General features: G+C 48.2%; 1 protein-coding gene across 1 annotated transcript in view; it reads left to right on the forward strand.

The window, feature by feature from the left end:
• The window catches only part of UBE2G2 (ubiquitin conjugating enzyme E2 G2), a 33,559-nt gene continuing 13,399 nt past the window's right edge, over positions 1 to 20,160 (forward strand). Inside the window, exons 1-3 of the mRNA XM_074324132.1 lie at positions 1 to 218; positions 17,787 to 17,822; positions 17,919 to 17,964. Of these exons, the coding sequence (XP_074180233.1) occupies positions 176 to 218; positions 17,787 to 17,822; positions 17,919 to 17,964 (125 nt within the window). The 5' untranslated portion in view covers positions 1 to 175. The remainder of the gene's footprint in view (positions 219 to 17,786; positions 17,823 to 17,918; positions 17,965 to 20,160) is intronic.

The raw sequence follows: 20,160 nt of genomic DNA on the forward strand, positions 1-20,160 counted from the left end.
TCCCGCCGCGTCCCCCAAGCGCGCGCCGCCCGCCCGCCCGCCACTGCGCACGCGCTCCCCGCGCCCCGGAAGGGCTTCTGTGCCCGGCCGGCGACCCGGAAGCAGCCCCGGCTGCGGGCGGGAGGATACGAGCGCTTCGCAGGCGAGGCCGGACCGCACAGCTGTTACCCGGACGATGGCGGGGACGGCGCTCAAGAGGCTGATGGCCGAGTACAAACGTGAGTTCCGGGCCGGCGCGGAGCCCCGGGCGGCGCCGAGGCCGCGTCCCCGCGCCTCCTCCGGCCCCTCGTCCCGCCCTGGCTCGGCCTCCCTGTCCCTGTCCCCAGCCCTGGGCCCCGGTCCCCGTGCGCGGCTCCGAGAGGCCCTGGGCGCGCGGGCCGCCTGTGGGCGCCGTGCGGGCGCCGGGTGGCGGACTCCAGCCCCCGGAGCGGGCCCCTTCGTCCGCGGTCGCCTGCGAGCCGCGGGGTGTGCGGCCCGCACGTCCTCCCCGAGGCGTCGGCACCGCGCACGGAGAACTCGCAGGGCGGGCGGCCCGTTACTGCCGCGCTGGTCGGGAGGCGCGTCGGCGGCGACGTTCAGTCCCGTGGGCTCTTCCTTTCTGCCTGTGGCCCTGTCGGTAGTTTGGAGGCCGCCCTGACCCGCCTGCGTGAGGGGAGGGCAGCGCCCAGCCGCCCGCCGAGAAGTGGAGGAGCGCGTGGCGGGAAGCAGCGCTGCGAGGAGTGCGAGGGGGAGGTCAGGCTCTGGGTCTCTCTGCTGAGGAGCGCAGCGTTTCAGCGGGGCCGCCCGTCCCTCTTCCGAGGCGGTGCTCAGAAACCTGCGCGGCGCCTTCTTGGCCGGTACAGTTTGTCCCGGTGGGGAGAGCAGAGGGAGAACCGGGCCTCCCTCCGTCCGGCCAGCGGGATGCTCCCTGGGCCAGTTGCCGCGACGAGACCCGGCGCCGCTCTTCGCTGGTGGGGACAGCGTGGCAGCTCCTGGTGAGAGCGGACCCGGCGCCGCAGACCCGGGCTCAGGCCCTGCGCCTGCTGCCCCGGCGCTCTGACCTTGGCCTCGACCCTTAGCCTCTGCACTTGCCTCGCCTGGAAAGGTTAACGCCTCAGAGACCTGATAATGTTAGATGTTGTTGTTGTAGTTACACTGCACATGCCTTCAGAAGAAACTTGAAAATAAAGTAATGAGTTAATGAAAATAATTGCTAGATATGCACGCAGCTCAGTTTCCTACACCGTGTTGGTGGCACTGCGTGGGGAGAAGTGATTAGCAAACTGTGGCAGAGGCAGGCGCGATCAAACAATGTGAGCAATACTCTACCTCGGGCCCTCGAGTAGGAACAGGTGCTTGCGGGAGACCTCGGAGTGAGGGGACACGGGGCGAGGTGGGGCCGTGGCCTCTGTCTCCCGGGAATCCTTCCGTTTCCTGCCACCCTGCTCTGTGCTCCTGTGTCTGGTTTAGTCTGTTTGGCCGTTTCTAGACCGCCAGTGAGTATTATCGTTCTCGTTTCTGTGGAGAAGGAATCTGTTAAGCCCCTTCTCGGGAATGAAGTTCAGGCTGCTGCTTCAGTCCAGTCTTTGTTTTGTTGAACTTGTATTTCCTAAGGATATTTGCATTGGCAAGGGTGGTTTTTCTCTTCACTTAAAGCTTCATCCATTATTTCAACCATGTTGTCAGTTTGCAGTAATGGAATGTATATAATATTTGACTTTCAAAGCTGTATCACAGAAGTGTATTATGTGTGTGTGTGTTAATATGTGGCACGTGGGAGTCTGTGCCGGCAGCAGTGTATTATGTGTGTGTGTGTTAATATGTGGCACGTGGGAGTCTGTGCCGGCAGCAGTGTATGACGTGTATGTGTGTTAATATGTGGCACGTGGGAGTCTGTCGGCAGCAGTGAATTATGTGTGTGTGTGTGTGTTAATATGTGGCACGTGGGAGTCTGTGCCGGCAGCAGTGTATTATGTGTGTGTGTGTTAATATGTGGCACGTGGGAGTCTGTGCCGGCAGCACTGTATTATGTGTGTGTGTGTTAATATGTGGCACGTGGGAGTCTGTGCCGGCAGCACTGTATTATGTGTGTGTGTGTTAATATGTGGCACGTGGGAGTCTGTGCCGGCAGCACTGTATTATGTGTGTGTGTGTTAATATGTGGCACGTGGGAGTCTGTGCCGGCAGCAGTGTATGACGTGTGTGTGTGTGTGTTAATATGTGGCACGTGGGAGTCTGTGCCGGCAGCAGTGTATTATGTGTGTGTGTGTTAATATGTGGCACGTGGGAGTCTGTGCCGGCAGCAGTGTATTATGTGTGTGTGTGTTAATATGTGGCACGTGGGAGTCTGTGCCGGCAGCAGTGTATTATGTGTGTGTGTGTTAATATGTGGCACGTGGGAGTCTGTGCCGGCAGCAGTGTATTATGTGTGTGTGTGTTAATATGTGGCACATGGGAGTCTGTGCCGGCAGCAGTGTATTATGTGTGTGTGTGTTAATATGTGGCACGTGGGAGTCTGTGTCGGCAGCAGTGAATTATGTGTGTGTGTGTGTGTTAATATGTGGCACGTGGGAGTCTGTGCCGGCAGCAGTGTATTATGTGTGTGTGTGTTAATATGTGGCACGTGGGAGTCTGTGCCGGCAGCACTGTATTATGTGTGTGTATGTGTGTTAATATGTGGCACATGGGAGTCTGTGCCGGCAGCAGTGTATTATGTGTGTGTGTGTGTTAATATGTGGCACGTGGGAGTCTGTGCCGGCATCAGTGTATTATGTGTGTGTGTGTTAATATGTGGCACGTGGGAGTCTGTGCCGGCAGCAGTGTATTATGTGTGTGTGTGTTAATATGTGGCACATGGGAGTCTGTGCCGGCAGCAGTGTATTATGTGTGTGTGTGTTAATATGTGGCACGTGGGAGTCTGTGCCGGCAGCAGTGTATTATGTGTGTGTGTGTTAATATGTGGCACGTGGGAGTCTGTGTCGGCAGCAGTGAATTATGTGTGTGTGTGTGTTAATATGTGGCACGTGGGAGTCTGTGCCGGCAGCAGTGTATGACGTGTGTGTATGTGTTAATATGTGGCACGTGGGAGTCTGTGTCGGCAGAAGTGTACACATGTCTCGAGATCTCTGTCCCCGCTTATGCAGTGGGACACCAGCCTAGGCTCTGCTGAGAAGGGACTTTGCAGATGTAATCGGCTACTAACTAGCTGACTTTAAGACAGGGCGATTATCCTGGATTATCGTGGTGTCACTCCGCTCTCTGCCTCTGTCTTCACGTGGCGTCTTCCTTCCTATAAAAGTGCCGGTCAGTGAATTAGGGCCACCCTAGTCCAGTGTGACCTCATTGGAACTTGAGTTCATCGTCAGGCCCCCATTTCCAGATGAGGTCACTGTCACAGATTCTGGGGGACATTAATGAACCCAGTGCAGTAGGAACCCCAAATTCACGTGTCTAAAACTGAGCCCCTACTCTTGCCGCACCAGTGTTGCTCCCCATCATCCCCATCTCAGTTGGTGGCAGTCGTTTGGGCTCCAAACCGTAGCTCCAGCCGGCTGCCACTGTCCTATCCAGGAGTAACCCGCTGTCCTACCCTCAGACTTGATCCCGAGTCCCACGCTGGCCCACACCAGTCCTCTGGCCTGGATGACGCAGCCCAGTCCCCACCGGTCTCCTGCTTCTGCTCTTCCGCACTTGGTTCTAGTCTTAACACAGCAGAAGCCGCCCTGCCCAGGACCCTTGGTGGCAGTAAAAACCAAAGTCCTTGCACCGACCTGCCGGACTCTGCCCTCTGCCTCCTGGACCTCCTCCGCTTCTCTGTCTGGCAGCCTCCTCTGCAGCCACTCTTGTCTGCGCCTGGGCACTTCCTTTCCTTGGATGTTTTCATCACGTGTGTCCTGCTCCCCTGGAGAAGCCATCCCAGAACCACCAAACTCAAGCTGGCCTTCCTGTCACTGTCATCTTTCCCTGTCATTAACCCTTTAGCTTTTTAAAACATTTTGTGAAGTGTATATGTAAAAGTGTAAAACATATACATATTCTATATGTGAAAGTGTAAAATGAACGTCTGTACTCAAGACACCCAGTTTGAGCAAGAACATTAAATGACTTAGAAATCTTTGTGTGTCTTCCGACCGCCACCAGAACTCAGGGCCGCTGAATTTTGTGTAAATCGCTCTTGACTTTTTTTCATGGTTTAACCACTTAATATACCTCTAAACATTGTTTTTGTACTAATAGAAATGGAATTGCACCGTATGTGTGCTGCGAATTGACTCTTTTGTTCAGCTGTGTTTCTGAGGTTCGTTGATGTTGAAGCATACTCGTATGTCTGGAGTTCATTTTCACTCTGAGTAGTGTTTCATTTTATGGATAAGCCAGAATGTATCATTGCGTTCTTGATGGGCATGTCGGTTACTTTCAGTTTTGGATCGTCATACCGATACCGCTGCGAGGGGCATTTGGTGCCCAGCTGCAGGGTGTAACGCTGGCACTGTCAGCTCTCCTGGTTCTCAGGGTGTTGTTCCCACATACGTTGCATTGAATGTTCTCGAACACCTTGGTTGTGCAGGGCTCTGTTTTCACCAACCCGCTGGGTGTGACATGGTTCCCTGTTTTGATTTGTATAGCAGGGTTATGAATGAAGTTCACGTCCGTCATGTTTATAGGCCGTTGGTGCTTTTTCCTTTGTGAAATGTCTGTTCATGTCTTTGACCAAATTTCCATAGGGTGGTTTGTCTTTTTATTGATTGATGGGCGTCCTTCATGGGTTCCCTACCCTTTTATGTATCCCTAGTCCTTTGTTGGTTGCATGTGTTAGTTACGTTTTCCCTCTTTGTGATGTGTTTTTTCAGCCTTGGTGGTGTCTTTTATCCCCAGCCACCTTTTTTTTCAGAAAAGCACTTTTACTGAGGTTTATTTGCCATACAATAGGCTAAGATATTTAAAGTGTGCATCCGAGGAGATCTGAGGAACACGCACCTCCGTGACACCATCACCACATTCAGGAATGACCCTCCCCACGCCCTCCGAAACTTCCTCCTGCCTCTTTGTAAGCCAGTCCTCCTCTTCCTCCTGCGCCCTCAGGTCCCAGGCAACAACTGGTCTGTTTTCGGTCACTGTAGGTGTTTTGTATTTTTTGTCAGCAGACTCCCGTCATTCAGCGTCATTGTATCGAGATGATCCATCCCAGCTGTCAGCATACACAGTTGTCTCTTATGACCCATTGTATTTCTGTGCTATCAGGTGTAACATCTCTTTCATTTCTGATTTTGAGTGCTCCTTTCTCTTTGTCAATTTTTTCAAAGAACCAGCTTAGTTTCATTGTTCTTTCCTATTGTGTTTTTAGTCTCTTTCATTCATTTCTCCTCAAATTTTTATTTCCTTCATTTCTTCTTTTTCTAGTTCTTGGAGGTATGAAGTTAGGTTGTTTCTCTGACACTTTCCTTGTTTCTTGAGGTAGGCATTTATTGCTACGAACTTCCCTCTTAGCATTGCTTGTGCTGCGTCCCATAAGTTTTGGTATGTTACATTTCCATTTGTCTCGGTAGTTTTTTATTTCTTCTTTGACCCAATGGTTGTTCAGCAACATGTTGTTTAATCTCCATGTACGAGGTCTGACAATTAAGTTTGCGAACTCATCCTGGAAAAAGTGCTGCACACCTCACTGCTGAATATCACTATAGTCACCTTGGAAGTGCTCCCCTTGGGAAGCTATGCACCGGCTCCAGCACCTAGTCCACCCTTCAAAGCAATTTTGGAACTCTTTTTCTGGAATGGCCATCAGAGCTGTCATCTTATTACCCTTGACGTCTGAATGTCATCAAAATGTCTTCCTTTCAATATTTCCTTTATCTTCAGGTAAAGAAAGAAGTCACTGGGGGCCAGATCAGGTGAGTAGGGAGGGTGTTCCAATACAGTTATTTGTTTACTGACTAAAAACCCCCTCACAGACAGTGCCGTGTGAGCTGGTGCATTGTCGTGATGCAAGAGCCATGAATTGTTGGCGAAAAGTTCAGGTCATCTAACTTTTTCACGCAGCCTTTTCAGCACTTCCAAATAGTAAATTTGATTAGCTGTTTGTCCAGTTGGTACAAATTCATAATGAATAATCCCTTTGATATGAAAAAAAGGTTCTCAACAGCACTGCAACAAGTTCACAAACTTCATTGTGAGACCTCGTATTTATAAATTTTCCAGTTTTCTTCATGTGATTGATTCCTGGTTTTATACCACGGGGGTCAGAAAGATGCCTGATATGATTTCAAACCTTAGATTTATGAAGACTTGTTTTGTGGCCTGACATATGCTCTATCTTGGAAATGTTCCATGTGCACAGTGTGGCTTTGGATGGAATGTTATGTAAATATCTGTTAAGTTCATCTGTTTCAGGCCGATGTTTCCTTATTGATTTTCTATCTGGATAATCAATCCACTGATGTGAGTGGGGTATTGAAACTCCCTGCTGTTCTTGTATTGCTGTCTGTTTCTCCCTTTAGGTCTGCTAATATTTGCTTTGTATGCTCATATTCAGGTGGTCCTATGGAGGGTGCATAAAATTTACAAATGTTGTATCTTCTTGTTGGGTTGACCTCTTTATCGTTACATAACTTTTCTTTGTCTCTTTACCATCTTTGTTTTAAAGTCTATTTTATCTGATCTAAACATAGCTACTCCAGCTTTCTTTTGGTTTTCATTTGCATGGAATATCTTTTTCCATCCCTTCACTTTCTGTCTGTGTGTCCTTACATCTAAAATGTGTCTGTTTCAGGAAGCATATAGGTGAGTCTTGATTTTTTTTATGCATTCGGCCACTCTGTGTCTTTTGATTGGTGAATTTAGCCCATTTTCATTTAAGGTGATTACTGACAGCCACGTGCTTATTGCCCTTCTGTTAATTGTTTACTGGGGGGGGGCTGTTTTTGTAGTTTCCCTCTGTTCCTGTCTTCTCTTGCTCTTTTCCTTTGTGGTCTGATGCCTTTCTTTAGTGGTATGTTTATATGCCTTTCTCTTTACCTTTCGTGTCTTTACTATATAGGTGGTTACCACGAGGCTTATATGTAATCACTTAGATCTATAACAGTCTATTTAAACTTAGTAACTAAGTTTGATCCCACCGTAAAGCTCAGCATTACTACTCTCCTCGCCCCCAGTTTTCTGTATTTGAGGTCATATTTCACATCTTTTTATCTTGCGTATCCCTTAACTAATTACTGTAATCATAGTTATTTTAACTGCTTCTGTCTTTTAACCTTCATACTAGTTTTGTAAGTGATTAATCCAATACTTTTACTATATGTTTACTTTTCCAATGAGATTTATTCTTTCATGTGTTCTTGTTACTAATTAGTGTCCTTTTTCTCATATTAAGAAGTACCTTTGATATATCTTGTAAGGCCATTTAGTGGTGATGAACTCCTTTAGCTTTCGCTTGTCTGGTGAACTATCCTTCAAGTCTGATTGATAACTTTGCTGGGTAGAGTATTCTTGACTGGCAGTTTTATTTTTCTTTCAGCACTTTGAATACGAGTGTGCAGTGACACTCCTTTCTGGCCAGCAGTTTATGCTGAGCAATCTGACAGTCTTATGGGGGTTCCCTTGTGTATAACACGTTGTTCTTTTTTTGCTGCTTCATAGATTCTCTCCTTGTCTTTCACTTTTGGCTCTTTAATTGTAATATGTCTCGGTGTGGGTCTCCTTGGGTTCATTTTACTTGGAACTCTCTGGGCTTCCTGGATCTGGATGTCTGTTCCCAGGTTAGGGAGGTTTTCGGCCATTATTTCTTCAAGTAACATCTCCACCCCTTTCTCTTCTCCTTCTGGGAGCCACATCATGAGAATGTTAGTCTGTTTGATGTTGTTCTAAACGTTCCTTAAACTTTCACCACTTCCTTTCGCTCTCCCCTAAGTCCCTTAACCTTTCCTCCCTTTCTCTCATTCTCTTTCCTTTTTGCGGCTCTGACTAGGTGAGTTCCACGGCCTTGTCTTCAAGTTCACGCGTCCTATCTTCTGCTCCATCTAGTCTGCCCCTGAAACCCTCTGGTGTATTTTTCAGTCACACTAGTGTTTTTAGCTCTGTGACTTCTATTTGCCACTTTCTTATACTTCTCGTCTTGGTTGAAGATCTTTACTCATCCATCCTTCCCCCCAGTTCCGTGAGCATCTCTATGACCACTGCTTTGCACTCGTTGTCAGGTGGATGACTGATCTCTGTTTCATTAAGGCTTTTCTTGTTCTTTCATCTGCAACATATTCCTCTGTTCACTTACTTGACCCTCTGTGTTGGTTTCTATGCAGTAGATGAAACAACTACTTCTCCCGTCTTAAAGGTGTGGCCTCGTGTAGGAGGTGAACCTGTCGTTCAACTCTGCCTCCGCTCTTGGTTGTCTCACAAAGCTCTGCCCTTGTCCAAGCAGCCTGTTCTGTTTTTAATAGCTCCCAGCGACTGAGGATGTGACAAGATCTGTCATTGTCCCCAAGAGGAGGATCTCAGCACCTAGATTTGGGCTGACTGGAAGCCAGACCATCAGGCAGCAGCTTTCTAAAGGGTGCACATATACCCAGCCTGGGGGACCACAGGCGTGAGCCCCACTGGCCACCAGAGCCAGGTGATCTAGAGGTGTCCCCTGGGCGGCAGTCATAGAGCTTGGGGCTATGACGAGTTTACAAGCTCTTTTCTGGGTGATACTGGTGAGCTGGAGCAAGGCAGAGGGAGAGCGCCAAGATGGCACCCCAGCCTGTGTTCCTGGAGAGCACGTGTGCCCAACTGGAGCCTGCCCCGCAGGCCCAAGCTCCGGCCACGCAGAGCCACGTCCTTCCCAGAAAGATGGGGGTGTGCCTCAGTCCGCTGTCTGCAGTGCCCCGGGGGGTATGCTGCCAGGAATCATCTCTCCAGTTGCCACTGTCCTGTGGGATCCAGGAATGCAAGATTCCCCCCGCCCCTGTCCCCCCCTCTGCCCCCCTCCGCCCCCCTGCAACCACAGCAAGGCAGTCAAGGGGCTGCCCTTTGCAGCCACAAAACCCGGAGTCCCGGACGTGTGTAAAGCTGTCCTCCAGGAGACGGGCACTGGAGCCCCGCAGAGGGTGAGCGGGGAGCCAGGGCCGGCCTTCTCGGGTCTCTGGGCAGGGTTGCAGTCAGCCCGAGATGCGGCTCGTTGGGAGGCTGCCCCATGCAGTCAGGTGATGGGCCAGCAGACCTCACAGAGATACCACACTCCTGGGTCTGTGCCACTTGCTCTGCTCTGGGGGTTGGAGCTGCTGAAGAACTCGGTCTCCATTGGTCACAGCCCTGTGGGACCCATGGGTGTGAGCCCGACGGGCCCAGAGCCAGGTGATGTGGAGGTGTCACCTGGCAGCAGTCACAAAATCGGGATGCCACACCAGGGTGTGAACTCTGTTCTGGGTGACACCGATTATTACACTCCCATGACACCGGGAATGCAAGCCCTTTGGCCTCTAGAGCCAGGTGAACAAGAGGCATCCCTTAGGCGGCAGCTGCAGAAATCGGGGCACCAGACGTAAGGCTCCCTTCCAGGAGAGCCTGGTCTTTGAGCTCGGAGGAGGGAGAGGTGAAGGTGGTGCCCCCGCTCTGTGTCCCGGGGTGTCCCTGCAGGCTCCTGGATGTTGTGCAGGTCAGGACAAGCAGGGGAGCCCCCCTCACTTTAAGTCTGCGCCAATGGCTGGGCCTGAGCTGGGCCTGGACGTGTGAGTCCCAGTGCGGTGGTTGTTCAGATGGCCAGAGTCTGGTGGGTATCGGGACGTGGACCCCTGGGTTTTCAAAGTTAGATGTTTTGGGGGCTCGTTTCCCAAGTGTAGGTCTCAAAAGTTGGGGATCCCAATGTGGGGTTCGAGCCCTCACTTGTCAGGGAGAAGCTCGGGGTGTGAGTCCCACTCTGGCTATGGGTCCCAGTGCTGGGGGCGGAATTAATGATGAGATGTGTCCCAGCTCCTCTGGCCATTTTCCTCCCACGTGGCCGATTTGTCTTCATTGCTCAGCCAGCCTTTCGGGTTTTTCTAAAGAGGAAATTGATCCATATGTAGCTATAAACTCAGCGTGTCTGCTCTGGGCAGTGAGTTCAGCATCTTTCTATGTCACCATCTTCTTGTGGTTTCAATTCTCATTTCCCTAATGACGGTGATATTGAGTGTCATTTCAAGTGCTTATATGCCATCCGTGTGTCTTTTTTTAATGACAATGTCTTGAGATTTCTGCTCATTTTTTAATTGTGTTTATTGTATTAAGTTGTAAAAGTTCTTCATACAATGTGGCCTCTCCTGCGGCCTCTCTTCTGGGCTGTCTGCTCCCCATGTCCTCACATGGTTGTCCCTTTGCGTGTGTCTGTGTCCTACTCTCCTTATAAGGACACCAGTCGGATTGCATTAGGGCCCACCCCAGTCACCTCACTGAACCTGAATCACCTCGTGAGAGACCTTAGTTCACACACTTTTCTCCACTGGGCATTTTCGTTTGCCGTGTCCTGGGGCTCCTTCTGTACCGGTGCATAGAGGCGGCTGTCACTCCTTTTCAGAGCTGCACAGTATTCTGTTGACAGTGGACTGGTCCCCTGTGGATAGCATTTGGGTCGGTTCCAGGTTTTTGCTATTGCATGTGGGTTATGCATGTGTCTTTTCTTATTTTTACCAGTGTATCTGTGGGATACAGTCTGAGACATGGGATTGCCGGGTCAAAGGTTAAATTTATATTTCATTTTATGTGCCAGCTATTTTTTTAAGGCACTATTTAAAAAATATATTTTTAACAAATTAGCATTTTCAAGGAATCAGTGGCATGGTCTTTGCAAATTTCTCTGATAGTGTTAAGATTTCGTTTCTCATTTTGAAGTTGCTTTTCTCCGTCGGTCTGAAACTATACGGGGGGGTGGGGGGTGGTGGTGTGTGTGTGTGTGTGTGTGTGCGCGCGCGCAGGCCAGCAGCATCCGTCCATCTGGAGGACTCGTGACTAATTCCTACCGACCAGTAGATGCCGCTGTTGGACAGGATGCTGGGGGGATGGCTGCCGGATGGCGATGGGCTCCCCCTTTGCCGCTCCCTGAAAGGAGAGGTGGCACAGAGGGAAGGTAAAGGAGCAGCTCCGCAGTGAAGAAGAACGCCATCCTCTTGGTGTGATCTCCTCCTCAGGTTCCATGACAAGGATGAGCGTCATTGTTTCTCTGTGTTGCTCTTAGGCACCGCACCCCCTTTCCCACTAACGCTGGACCCCCACCTGCCACCCTTAGCAGTTCATAAGTCATCTGCTCTAATCTGTTGCTTATTTTTTTGTTCTTAAAAAAGGGTGACCTGACTTTAGACACACAAGCCAGGCTAGATTTCAGATGATTGGGTGTATAAAGCCTAGTGAGTTGGGTCCCGGGCTTCCTTCTCAGGCTAGTACCGTGAGGAGAGGTGGGGAGCGGCTGAGACAGTCAGGGTGCGTCTCGCCAGCTGGGGTCTCGCCTTCCTGGTACCTGACCTCATTTGCACTGGCCCCTCCCTCCTTGACGTACTTACTGCCCTGGGTCTTAGGGACCAACACTAGCTGTCCTCCCTCACGGGCCAGCCCTCCTGTCCCCTGTTGTTTCCCCCTTCTCGGTGTTAGCATGCCCTTGGGGACAGACTTGGCTCTCCTGTCCCTTTCCTTGTTCCCCGGGTCGGGGTTTCCCCACAGGTTATTGGCATTTGGAGTGAGATCATTTTTCCTTGTGTAGGACTTGTTTATGGCAGAAAGTTAGGTGTTCCTGGTTGCTGCCTGCTAGGTGGCAGTCCCATTCCCCAGTCACTGTGAAACCTGAAAACAACACCCTGTCTTTCCAAATGTCCCGGGGAAACTGCGCTAGTGTCCCATCAGGCCTCGGGGCTTCAGGCTCTCAGACGCCTGCCGGTCGTCCCTGCTGCATGTCTGCGCCCTGACTCTCAGCCCTCGCATGTTTGAACCAGAACTGCCCTTTCCATCCCAGCAAGGGCGCCAGCGTCCACTTGGCTGTGTGGACCCTTGTGTGTCTTCACGCACACCTGCACCGCGTCAGCGAGCTGCCACCTCTGCTGCCGGGGGGCCGTCTCCGCATGCCTCCCCACTCCATCCAAGGCTGCGTCTCCCCTGCCGGGACTGTCGCAGTCACAACTTTTCAAATTGTTTGTTAGCTCAAAATACAACCGGCACAGTGCAGGGAAAGACATGCTCAGCTCAGGGAGCTCGCAGAGCGTTACCACCCTGGGCAGCGGGGGGCTGCCCACCCCCAGAACCCACAGTGTGGTGGGGGGCCCGTCCTCACGGGAGACTCTTCTCCTTGTTTTGCTTTGTTTTTCCACCCTAGCGTGTGTTCGTAATCACTGTAGTTTAGCCTTGCCTGTTTCCCGATGCATGTCCTCTGTCAGTGTAATTGTATATTCTGTGTCGTGTGTGTTCTATACTTGTGTATATGTGCATGTATACAGTGTGGTATGTATTGTTTAGATCTAGGTTTTTTTGTACAACGTAGTAATGTGTGTGGTTGTGTGTCATTTTTTTCATTTTTGTTCCATTGTGTGAATATACCACAATTTATATATACCAGCTTATGTACTATTGATAGCTGTGTGGGTTATTTCCCTTTTTTGTCCATTAAGAATAATGCTGCTATAAATATGCAGCATGTACACAATGGAATATTATTCAACCATAAAAAAGAATGGAATCTTGCCATTTGTGATGACATGGAAGGACCTTGAAAGGTATTATGCTCAATGAAATTAGTCAGAGACAGATACTGTGTGGCCTCATTTATATGTGGAATCTTAAAACAAAACAAAACAAACAACAAAAAACCAAACTCGCAGATACAGAGAACAGATCCGTGGCTGTAGACGAGGGTGGGGGCAGATGCAATGGGGGACGGGGTCACAAGGTACGACGTCCAGGTATAGTCAGTCAGTCATGCAGAGGTGCAGCATGGGGACTGGAGGTACAGTGCTGTGCTGTGTGTGTGTGTGTGTGAGCTGCTGAGACAGTCGGCCTTGGCAGTTGTCATCCCCAGAGACACGTTTGTAACTGAGTGTGTTGTTGGATGTTAGCTGGCCCTGGTGTGGTCATCATTTTGTGACATTACAAATATCAGCTCACTGTGTTGTGCCCCCGAAGCTAATACACTGCTCTGTCATTTGTGTCGCAATTAAACAAAAAGAACCCACCTCCAGTGTCGCCTCCCTAGCAAGGCCTTGACCACCCCGCCCATCCTGTCACTTGATCACGTTCATCACTTTACTCATCAGTATTGGAAGCGATCTTTTTATTTATGTTCCCTTGTTTATTACCTTTCTGGGTTTAGTTTGCATTTCCCACGGTTAATGAGGTGGATATCTTGTTGTATGCTTATTGGCCACTTAGATATATAGACTTACAGATGTGGATCTATCTATCTGGTGTGTGTGTGTGTGTGTGTGTGTGTGTGTGTGTGTAATGCCTGTTCAAGTCTTGTGCTTGGTTTTCCTTTGGGTGGTTTTCTATATTTTTATAGAAGTTCTTTAGAAGTTCAGATATTAGCCGTTTGTTGGTTAATACCTGTTGCAAATATCATCTTCTTCTGAGGCTCTCCTTTATATTCTCTTAGAGCTGTCTTTTGAATATTAAAAAAAAAAATGTCTCTTGATGTCAGAAGTTCTTAATTTTAATGTTCTTAATTTTATCAGTGTTTTCCTTGATGGTTAGTGCTTTTGGTTATTAGCTTTATTATTAGTCCTATTTAAGAGATCTTTATAACTATGGACATGAAGATATTCTTCTGTTTTATCTTGTAGGAGAGTTGTTTTACATTTCATAAAACTGAAATTAATTTTTGGGTCAGCTTTACTGTGATAAAATTTACACACAGTAAAATGTGCCAGTTTCAAATACACTGTTCTTTGCACTTTGACAAATGTGTGCTGCTGTATACCCTCCAGACAGTCATGACACAACAGGTTCCCTTGTGCGGTCCCCTCCCACTTCCCCGTGGCCCTGCCACGTCTGATTTGCTGTCTGTTACTGTGGTGGTGCTTTTTCTAGAGTTTCACATAAATAGGCTTCTTTCACTTAGCACAGGGCTTTGAGAGTAATCCGTGTTGTTCCTTTCCTGCCAAGTGGTCTTCCATTGTGTGTGCAGGTCACACTTCGTCACTGACCAGCGGGTGGACACTTGGGTTGGTCCCACTGTAGGGCTGTTATGAATCAAGTTGTGACTGTGGGGACATAAGTTTTCATTTCTCTTGGGTAGAGATCCACCAGTAGAATTGCGGGGTCCAGGTAAGTACAAGATGTGATCGATCGAAAGGTACAGTGGATGTTTAAATAAAAAAAGTTTATTACAGTAAAAGACACATTGCCATTAATCCCCTTAAAATACACCCCCTTGCTTCAAACACACTTATCCCATCATTCTTGCCACTTTCTGAGCCAGTTCTGGAAGTCCTGTTTCGTGAGTGGCATTCCTTCATCCTCCATTATGACAACATTCCGGGTCACACATCGCTTCTGGTACGACAGTTTCTGTCAAATAAAAACATCACAGTGTGTCCTCATCCACTTTATTCACCGGATCTGGCACTGTGTGACTTCTGGCTCTTCCCCAAAGTCAAAATGACCATGAAAGGTAAACGTTTTGAATCGATTCAGGACATGGAGGCAGCCACGACAGCACAACTAAAGACACTCACGAAAGAGGACTTCCAGAACTGCTTCAGAAAGTGGCAAGAAGGACGGGAAAAGTGTGTTTGAAGTGAGGGGGAGGATTTTGAGGAGGATTAATGGCGATGTGTCTTTTACTGTCGTAAAATTTTTTATATTAAAACACTCACCGTATCTTTTGATCACGTCTCATATGTGTTTAAACTATTTTTGGTAGGAGTGGTCACATTGGCTAATAAAGGGTCACCAGACCATTTTGCATTTGTACCAATGATGCATGGGAGATCCAGTTGCTAAGTTCATCATCATTTGGTATTGTCAGTCTACCTGTATTTTTATTGTGTTCCCCGAAAATAAGACCTAGCTCTACCATCAGCTCTAATGCGTCTTTTGGAGCAAAATTAATATAAGACCCGGTATTATATTACATTATATTGTATTATACCTGGTCTTATATTAAAATAAGACTGGGTCTTATATTAATGTTTGCTCCAAAAGACACATTAGAGTTGATGGTCTGGCTAGGTCTTATTTTTGGGGAAACATGGTAGTGCTAAAGGTGTATGGCCATCTTTTTGTGGTTTTAATTTTCATTGCCCTTGTGACTCACAACGTTGAGCATCTTTTCATGTGTTCATGTGCCATCCAGGTCTGCCTTGGTGATGGGTCTGTTCACATCATCTGCCCTGTTTAGACCTACGCTTCTGTGTGTCTCCTTTACTTTCACACAACTACCACACTCACAGCACGTCTGACACCAGATGTGTGGGTGTTTTCCCTACGGGGCAGTTCTGTGACACCAGCTGGGCGTCCTACAATTTAACTCAATTCTGACACCACCTACCCGGAGATAGTGTCAGATCCCATGGGCTGAGGGCTCAGTCCCACAAGACTGCCTCCTTCCCCGTCAGGTGCCCCCGCAAGTTCAGGTGGTCACCTGTGCTTCTCATTGATGGGTTGTAAATCGGAGGTTGCCGTGACCCTTGCCTTGGCTCAGTGAACTAGCTAGAGCTGCACAGAACTCAGGAAAAACAGTTTACCAGTTAGTAGGAAAGGACAGAGTAAAGGATACAGATAAACAGCTCCCTGAGCCCCGTACTGTTGGGATGTTACGGAGGCTTCCTCTCCTAGGCATGATGGACCATCACCTCCATCTCCAGCCCCTCTGCCCTCTGGAGGGTGGGGGCGGGGCTGAGTGGTCCCAGCTTCTAATCAGGGCTTGGTTCTGGTGACAGCCCTCATCCAGGAGCCACCCAGAGTCCCCCCTCATTGGGATAAAGGAGGCGACCAGTGCTCTTACCACTTAGGACATTCCAAGGGTTTTAGGAGCTCTATGCCAGGAGCTTGGGACAGAGGCCCATATATATATATTTTCTATTATGTCACATGTCCCTTCTCCCGTTTTCTTACAAATTTTGATTTTTGTATATATTTTGATTTTTGAAATAAGGCAAAAATTTCCTTTTTCTGGTCTAAAGATGAGCATCATTTGTGGAAAAGACTGTCCTGTGGCCCGGTGGCTTGGCTCTGCATTGTGTGGGTCATTTCTGAGCGCTCCATTCTGTTCCGCTGCCTCAGGTAACTGTGCTAGCGTCACACCGCCCCGCCCGTCCGCGTACTGTGGCTTCAGAGTAAGTCTCGAGGGCCCTTAGAGTTCTGCCTTCCTCTTTGTAAAAATTAGTGTCGTTTGCATTTTCACTTATCTTTTGAAATGTCCTGTCAAATTCAGACCAGAAAACCTGTGGGGATTTTGGCTGAGGTTGCATTGAATGTACAGATTGGGTTTATGGAGGATTAGTAACTATAATACTGTTTTTACCCTTGAACGTGATACATTCTGTTTATTAAGGTCTTTTACTGCTGTTACAGATCTTGCAGAAGTTTTAAAGAACTTATTTTTACAGTTCTCTTCTAACTTGCTAATATATAGAAATACAACTCAGTTATGTACCGGGGGTGCCAAAAAAATGTATACACGTGGACACTTTGGTCATCATTGCTGAAGCAGTAGTTTGCCATAATCAGAAGTGTCTGGATGCTGATGGTAACCACTTTGAGCACCTCTTGTAACTGCACAAATCAAACATGACTTGTATCCATCTTTTGTTATCGGTATATATCGAGTATTACAATTTTAATACAGTTTTTTCCTTTCTTAATATGTGTATACGTTTTTTGGCTCCCTCTGTATATATTGACCTATTCAGCAGCGTTGGCAAAGTGCCTTTTTCTAATACTTTACCTTTAGGTTCTTTGGACTTCTATGTATGTTGGTGCAGCATCTGTGTATAATGCCTTGTTTCTCTCTTCCAATCCTATGCCTGTGTTTTTGGGGCGGGGATTTGATAATTTTGTGTCTTCCAAGAACCAGCTTTTGGTCTGGATCATGTCTGTGTGTGTTTCTCATCTCAGTAACTCCCCACACTGGGCCACGCAGGCTGTGCGTTTGCGCCCTGCTCCCTCACTCCTGTGCTGTCGCCCTGTGGCCCACGACTCGGCATCTTCTGCTCTTCCCTCTGCACATTGGGTCACAGGGTGGGTTTCATTTTGGAGTCTTCCATGTAACAACTAGGAGGCCAAATGACATTTCCTGGTGGCAGTTTCGAAGTGGCAGAGTGGGGCGTCTAGTCTTTCGACAACTGCTGATCTTGCATTACTGAGGAGTGCTGCAGCTGACTGCGTCTTCCTACGTGTACCTCCAGGGCTGAGGTCTTGTAGTCTGGGGACCGTGCGCACGTCTGGGGGGTGTTGGAGGCGGGAGCTTCAGGTACTTGTTACAGTGTTGAGCTTCAGGATTCAGGAGTCTCAGCGCCGTATCTCTAGTTTGTCTCAAAGTGACACGGGATACCTTTCCATTGGAAAAAAATACACTGTGTTTGATTTATGAGCTTTAATCAAAATAACCAGTAGGAGTATTTTGGAAAGACAAGTTAACCCCTTTTGTTTGTCTTTTCATTTGTAAATGGAAAGGGTTTCTAGTTTCTGGTCTAAAGAACTGATCACATAGTTTTTGTCAGAATTGTAACTGGAGCGGGCATTCTCTTTGGACAAAGAATTTTAATCCGTTAATATGTATGCCATGTAATTTATAGTCTTATACACTCATTACAGGTAGTTTGTTAAAATGCCAACATAATGTTCATTCTGTTTCATAATGGCTTTACTTTTTAATTTTGTAGAATTAACACTGAATCCCCCAGAAGGAATTGTGGCAGGTGAGGTACTAAAGTTAATTAACCTTTTTATAATTTACTTCTAATTGCCAAAGTTGCCTTCAGATTTACAATGTGGACATTTTTCTTTTCCTGCAGGCCCCATGAATGAAGAGAATTTTTTTGAATGGGAGGCATTGATCATGTAAGTCAATCATACGTGTTACTAGCTTTTCAGACTTTACTGGAAATTAGACGCATGCACAACGTTCAGCAGCGCAGCTTTGCTCGAAGTGTTGATTAGAAAATAAAAGCTAAATGCATCTCTTACATTTAGTTCTTCTCTAGTCTTTTAATCTGAAGGCAGAAAACAACACGGACATTTTTCCAAAAGAAATGAAAATGTTTCCTTAGCACCAGTAAAAAGGTTTAGTGAGTATTATTTATTTGTAGAGTTTCAAAAGAACAAATTTTGAACGTCGTGTGGCTGTGCTGGGTTAACCCCAAACGGTACGGGTGGCTTTGGCTTCGGGAAGTCCCTGAGAAACTGAGGCTGTGAGGTGGGAGAGGCTCCTGGGGGGGGGGGGTGCAGCTTGGGCCTCCGCCCCACCTGTGCACCAGGACTTGCCTTCTCCGGCCCTCTGCTGTTTCCTGTGTGCCCATCTGGCCCTCCATTGTCCTGGCCCCCGAGACGTGCTCAGCTCCTCTAAGATGAGCAGTGTGGTTCCTGGGTCCATTCTATAAAGATCGGGACTGAATTTCATGATGCTTCACATGTAGTGGTGTTGCTTGGAAAGAAACAGATGGACCTCTGATTCTAGAGTGTTCTGTGGCCGCTAGGACCCAGGCGCTCCATCTGTCTGCTTTTTGGCTGTTCTTAGACTTTGTGTATTTCAGCAAAATGTGGTTAGGTCACATGGAGGGAGTCAAAGTTTATCATCAGCCTGTCAGTCTTATCCTAAGTGAAATGAGATCGCTAATTAGCTAGAAAGTTTACACGTTGGACGATGTGCTCTGGTGGGGAGGGCCTGGAGGAAGCGTGATATTTACTGCATCAAGTGTGAATCCTGGTTTGAGGGTGTAATTTTAAACAGCATCAGAATTTGCCCAGTGCTAATATCACAGAGTCCTAATATTTACATTAGTCTGAGAAACAGATTGCTGCCAAATGTTGTCTGTGGAGGTTAGATTAACATGTCAAAACTGATGGGTTTCTTTGATAAGCAAAGTATTGTTGGTAATAGTCCCCAGCACACACTGCCCAGGGGAGCACAGCACGCCTGCCCGTCACTCCTGGCTGTCTGCGCTCTCACTGCCAGCTGCTCTTCCAGTCTCAGTGTCCTGGCCTGGGGATGTCTTTGCAGCCTGGGTCGGTGTTGAATACGGTCTTGTGTCTTTCACGCCTGACGCAGTTCCAGTTGGACGGTGAGCTGGTCTGTGGTGTCCTGCTCTCATGGAGCATGGCTCCGTGCACGCGTGTTAGCTAGAGCTCTTGTTGTTGTGAAAGAAACGAGATCACAGCACGTGGACTTGACTTGTAACCTGCCTTTTTCCATTTAATTAGTCATGTACGTTCCTTGTTGACACGGATGCGTGCGCAGCAGGCCTGGTCTGGTCGGAGGCAGGTTGTTGGGTGGCCTTTCTGGTGCAGAGGCCGGGGGGTGGGGGGGGGGCGCCTGACAGGTTGTCTCTCTGGGGGATAACGGCTCAGGCAGCCACAGCAGACGACTGAGAAGCCCCTCACGGGACACACGAGCCCTCCACTGTGGTTTTCAAAGTGTTTCTGGTTAATAATCTGTTAGGGTAACTAGTACTAATTTTAGATAAACAGTATAAAATTAAACCAATATTTTGAAAACCTGTCTTAAAAAGTCATTAGAGCTATTTTTTAGTAGAGCACGTCTATGTTTGAATAAGGCTTTTGCTTTAGTGTGGAATTCCCCTGCTTCAGGATCTGGTGAGTTTGTGGGTTTTGGTCCTGTTCCAGGCCCTTTCACAAACAAGAGGCCGCTCACCAGCGTACTGCAAACATCCATTAAGGACTTAAGTGTCCTCCTGTCAGTTCAGCTCACCCTGCCGTTCTAGCAGACAGCTGGCGGAGTCTCACTCCTAGGGATAGCTTTGCTTTTCTTTCTTTTTATTCCTTGACTTGCTGAGTTTCTTCTGTACCCTAGTGTTTATAAAAGCCCTGTTTCCGGGGTTTGCAGCTCTGCTTAGGGCCTCCATCTCTTCTCTGCTGGGCCGGGAAGAAAACACCTTTTCTCATATTTGAACAACAAATACCGAGTTCCTGTTCTCTTAGGGCCTTTTTCCGCATGCGGCCACCGGCATGTCAGGTGACCCCCAACCACCGTCCTGAAAGTCGAGATTCGGGGACACGGGTCGGAGCTCAGATTAATGA

This window comes from Rhinolophus sinicus, linkage group LG01 (genome assembly GCF_036562045.2).
Source record: "Rhinolophus sinicus isolate RSC01 linkage group LG01, ASM3656204v1, whole genome shotgun sequence".
Lineage (NCBI taxonomy): Eukaryota > Metazoa > Chordata > Mammalia > Chiroptera > Rhinolophidae > Rhinolophus > Rhinolophus sinicus.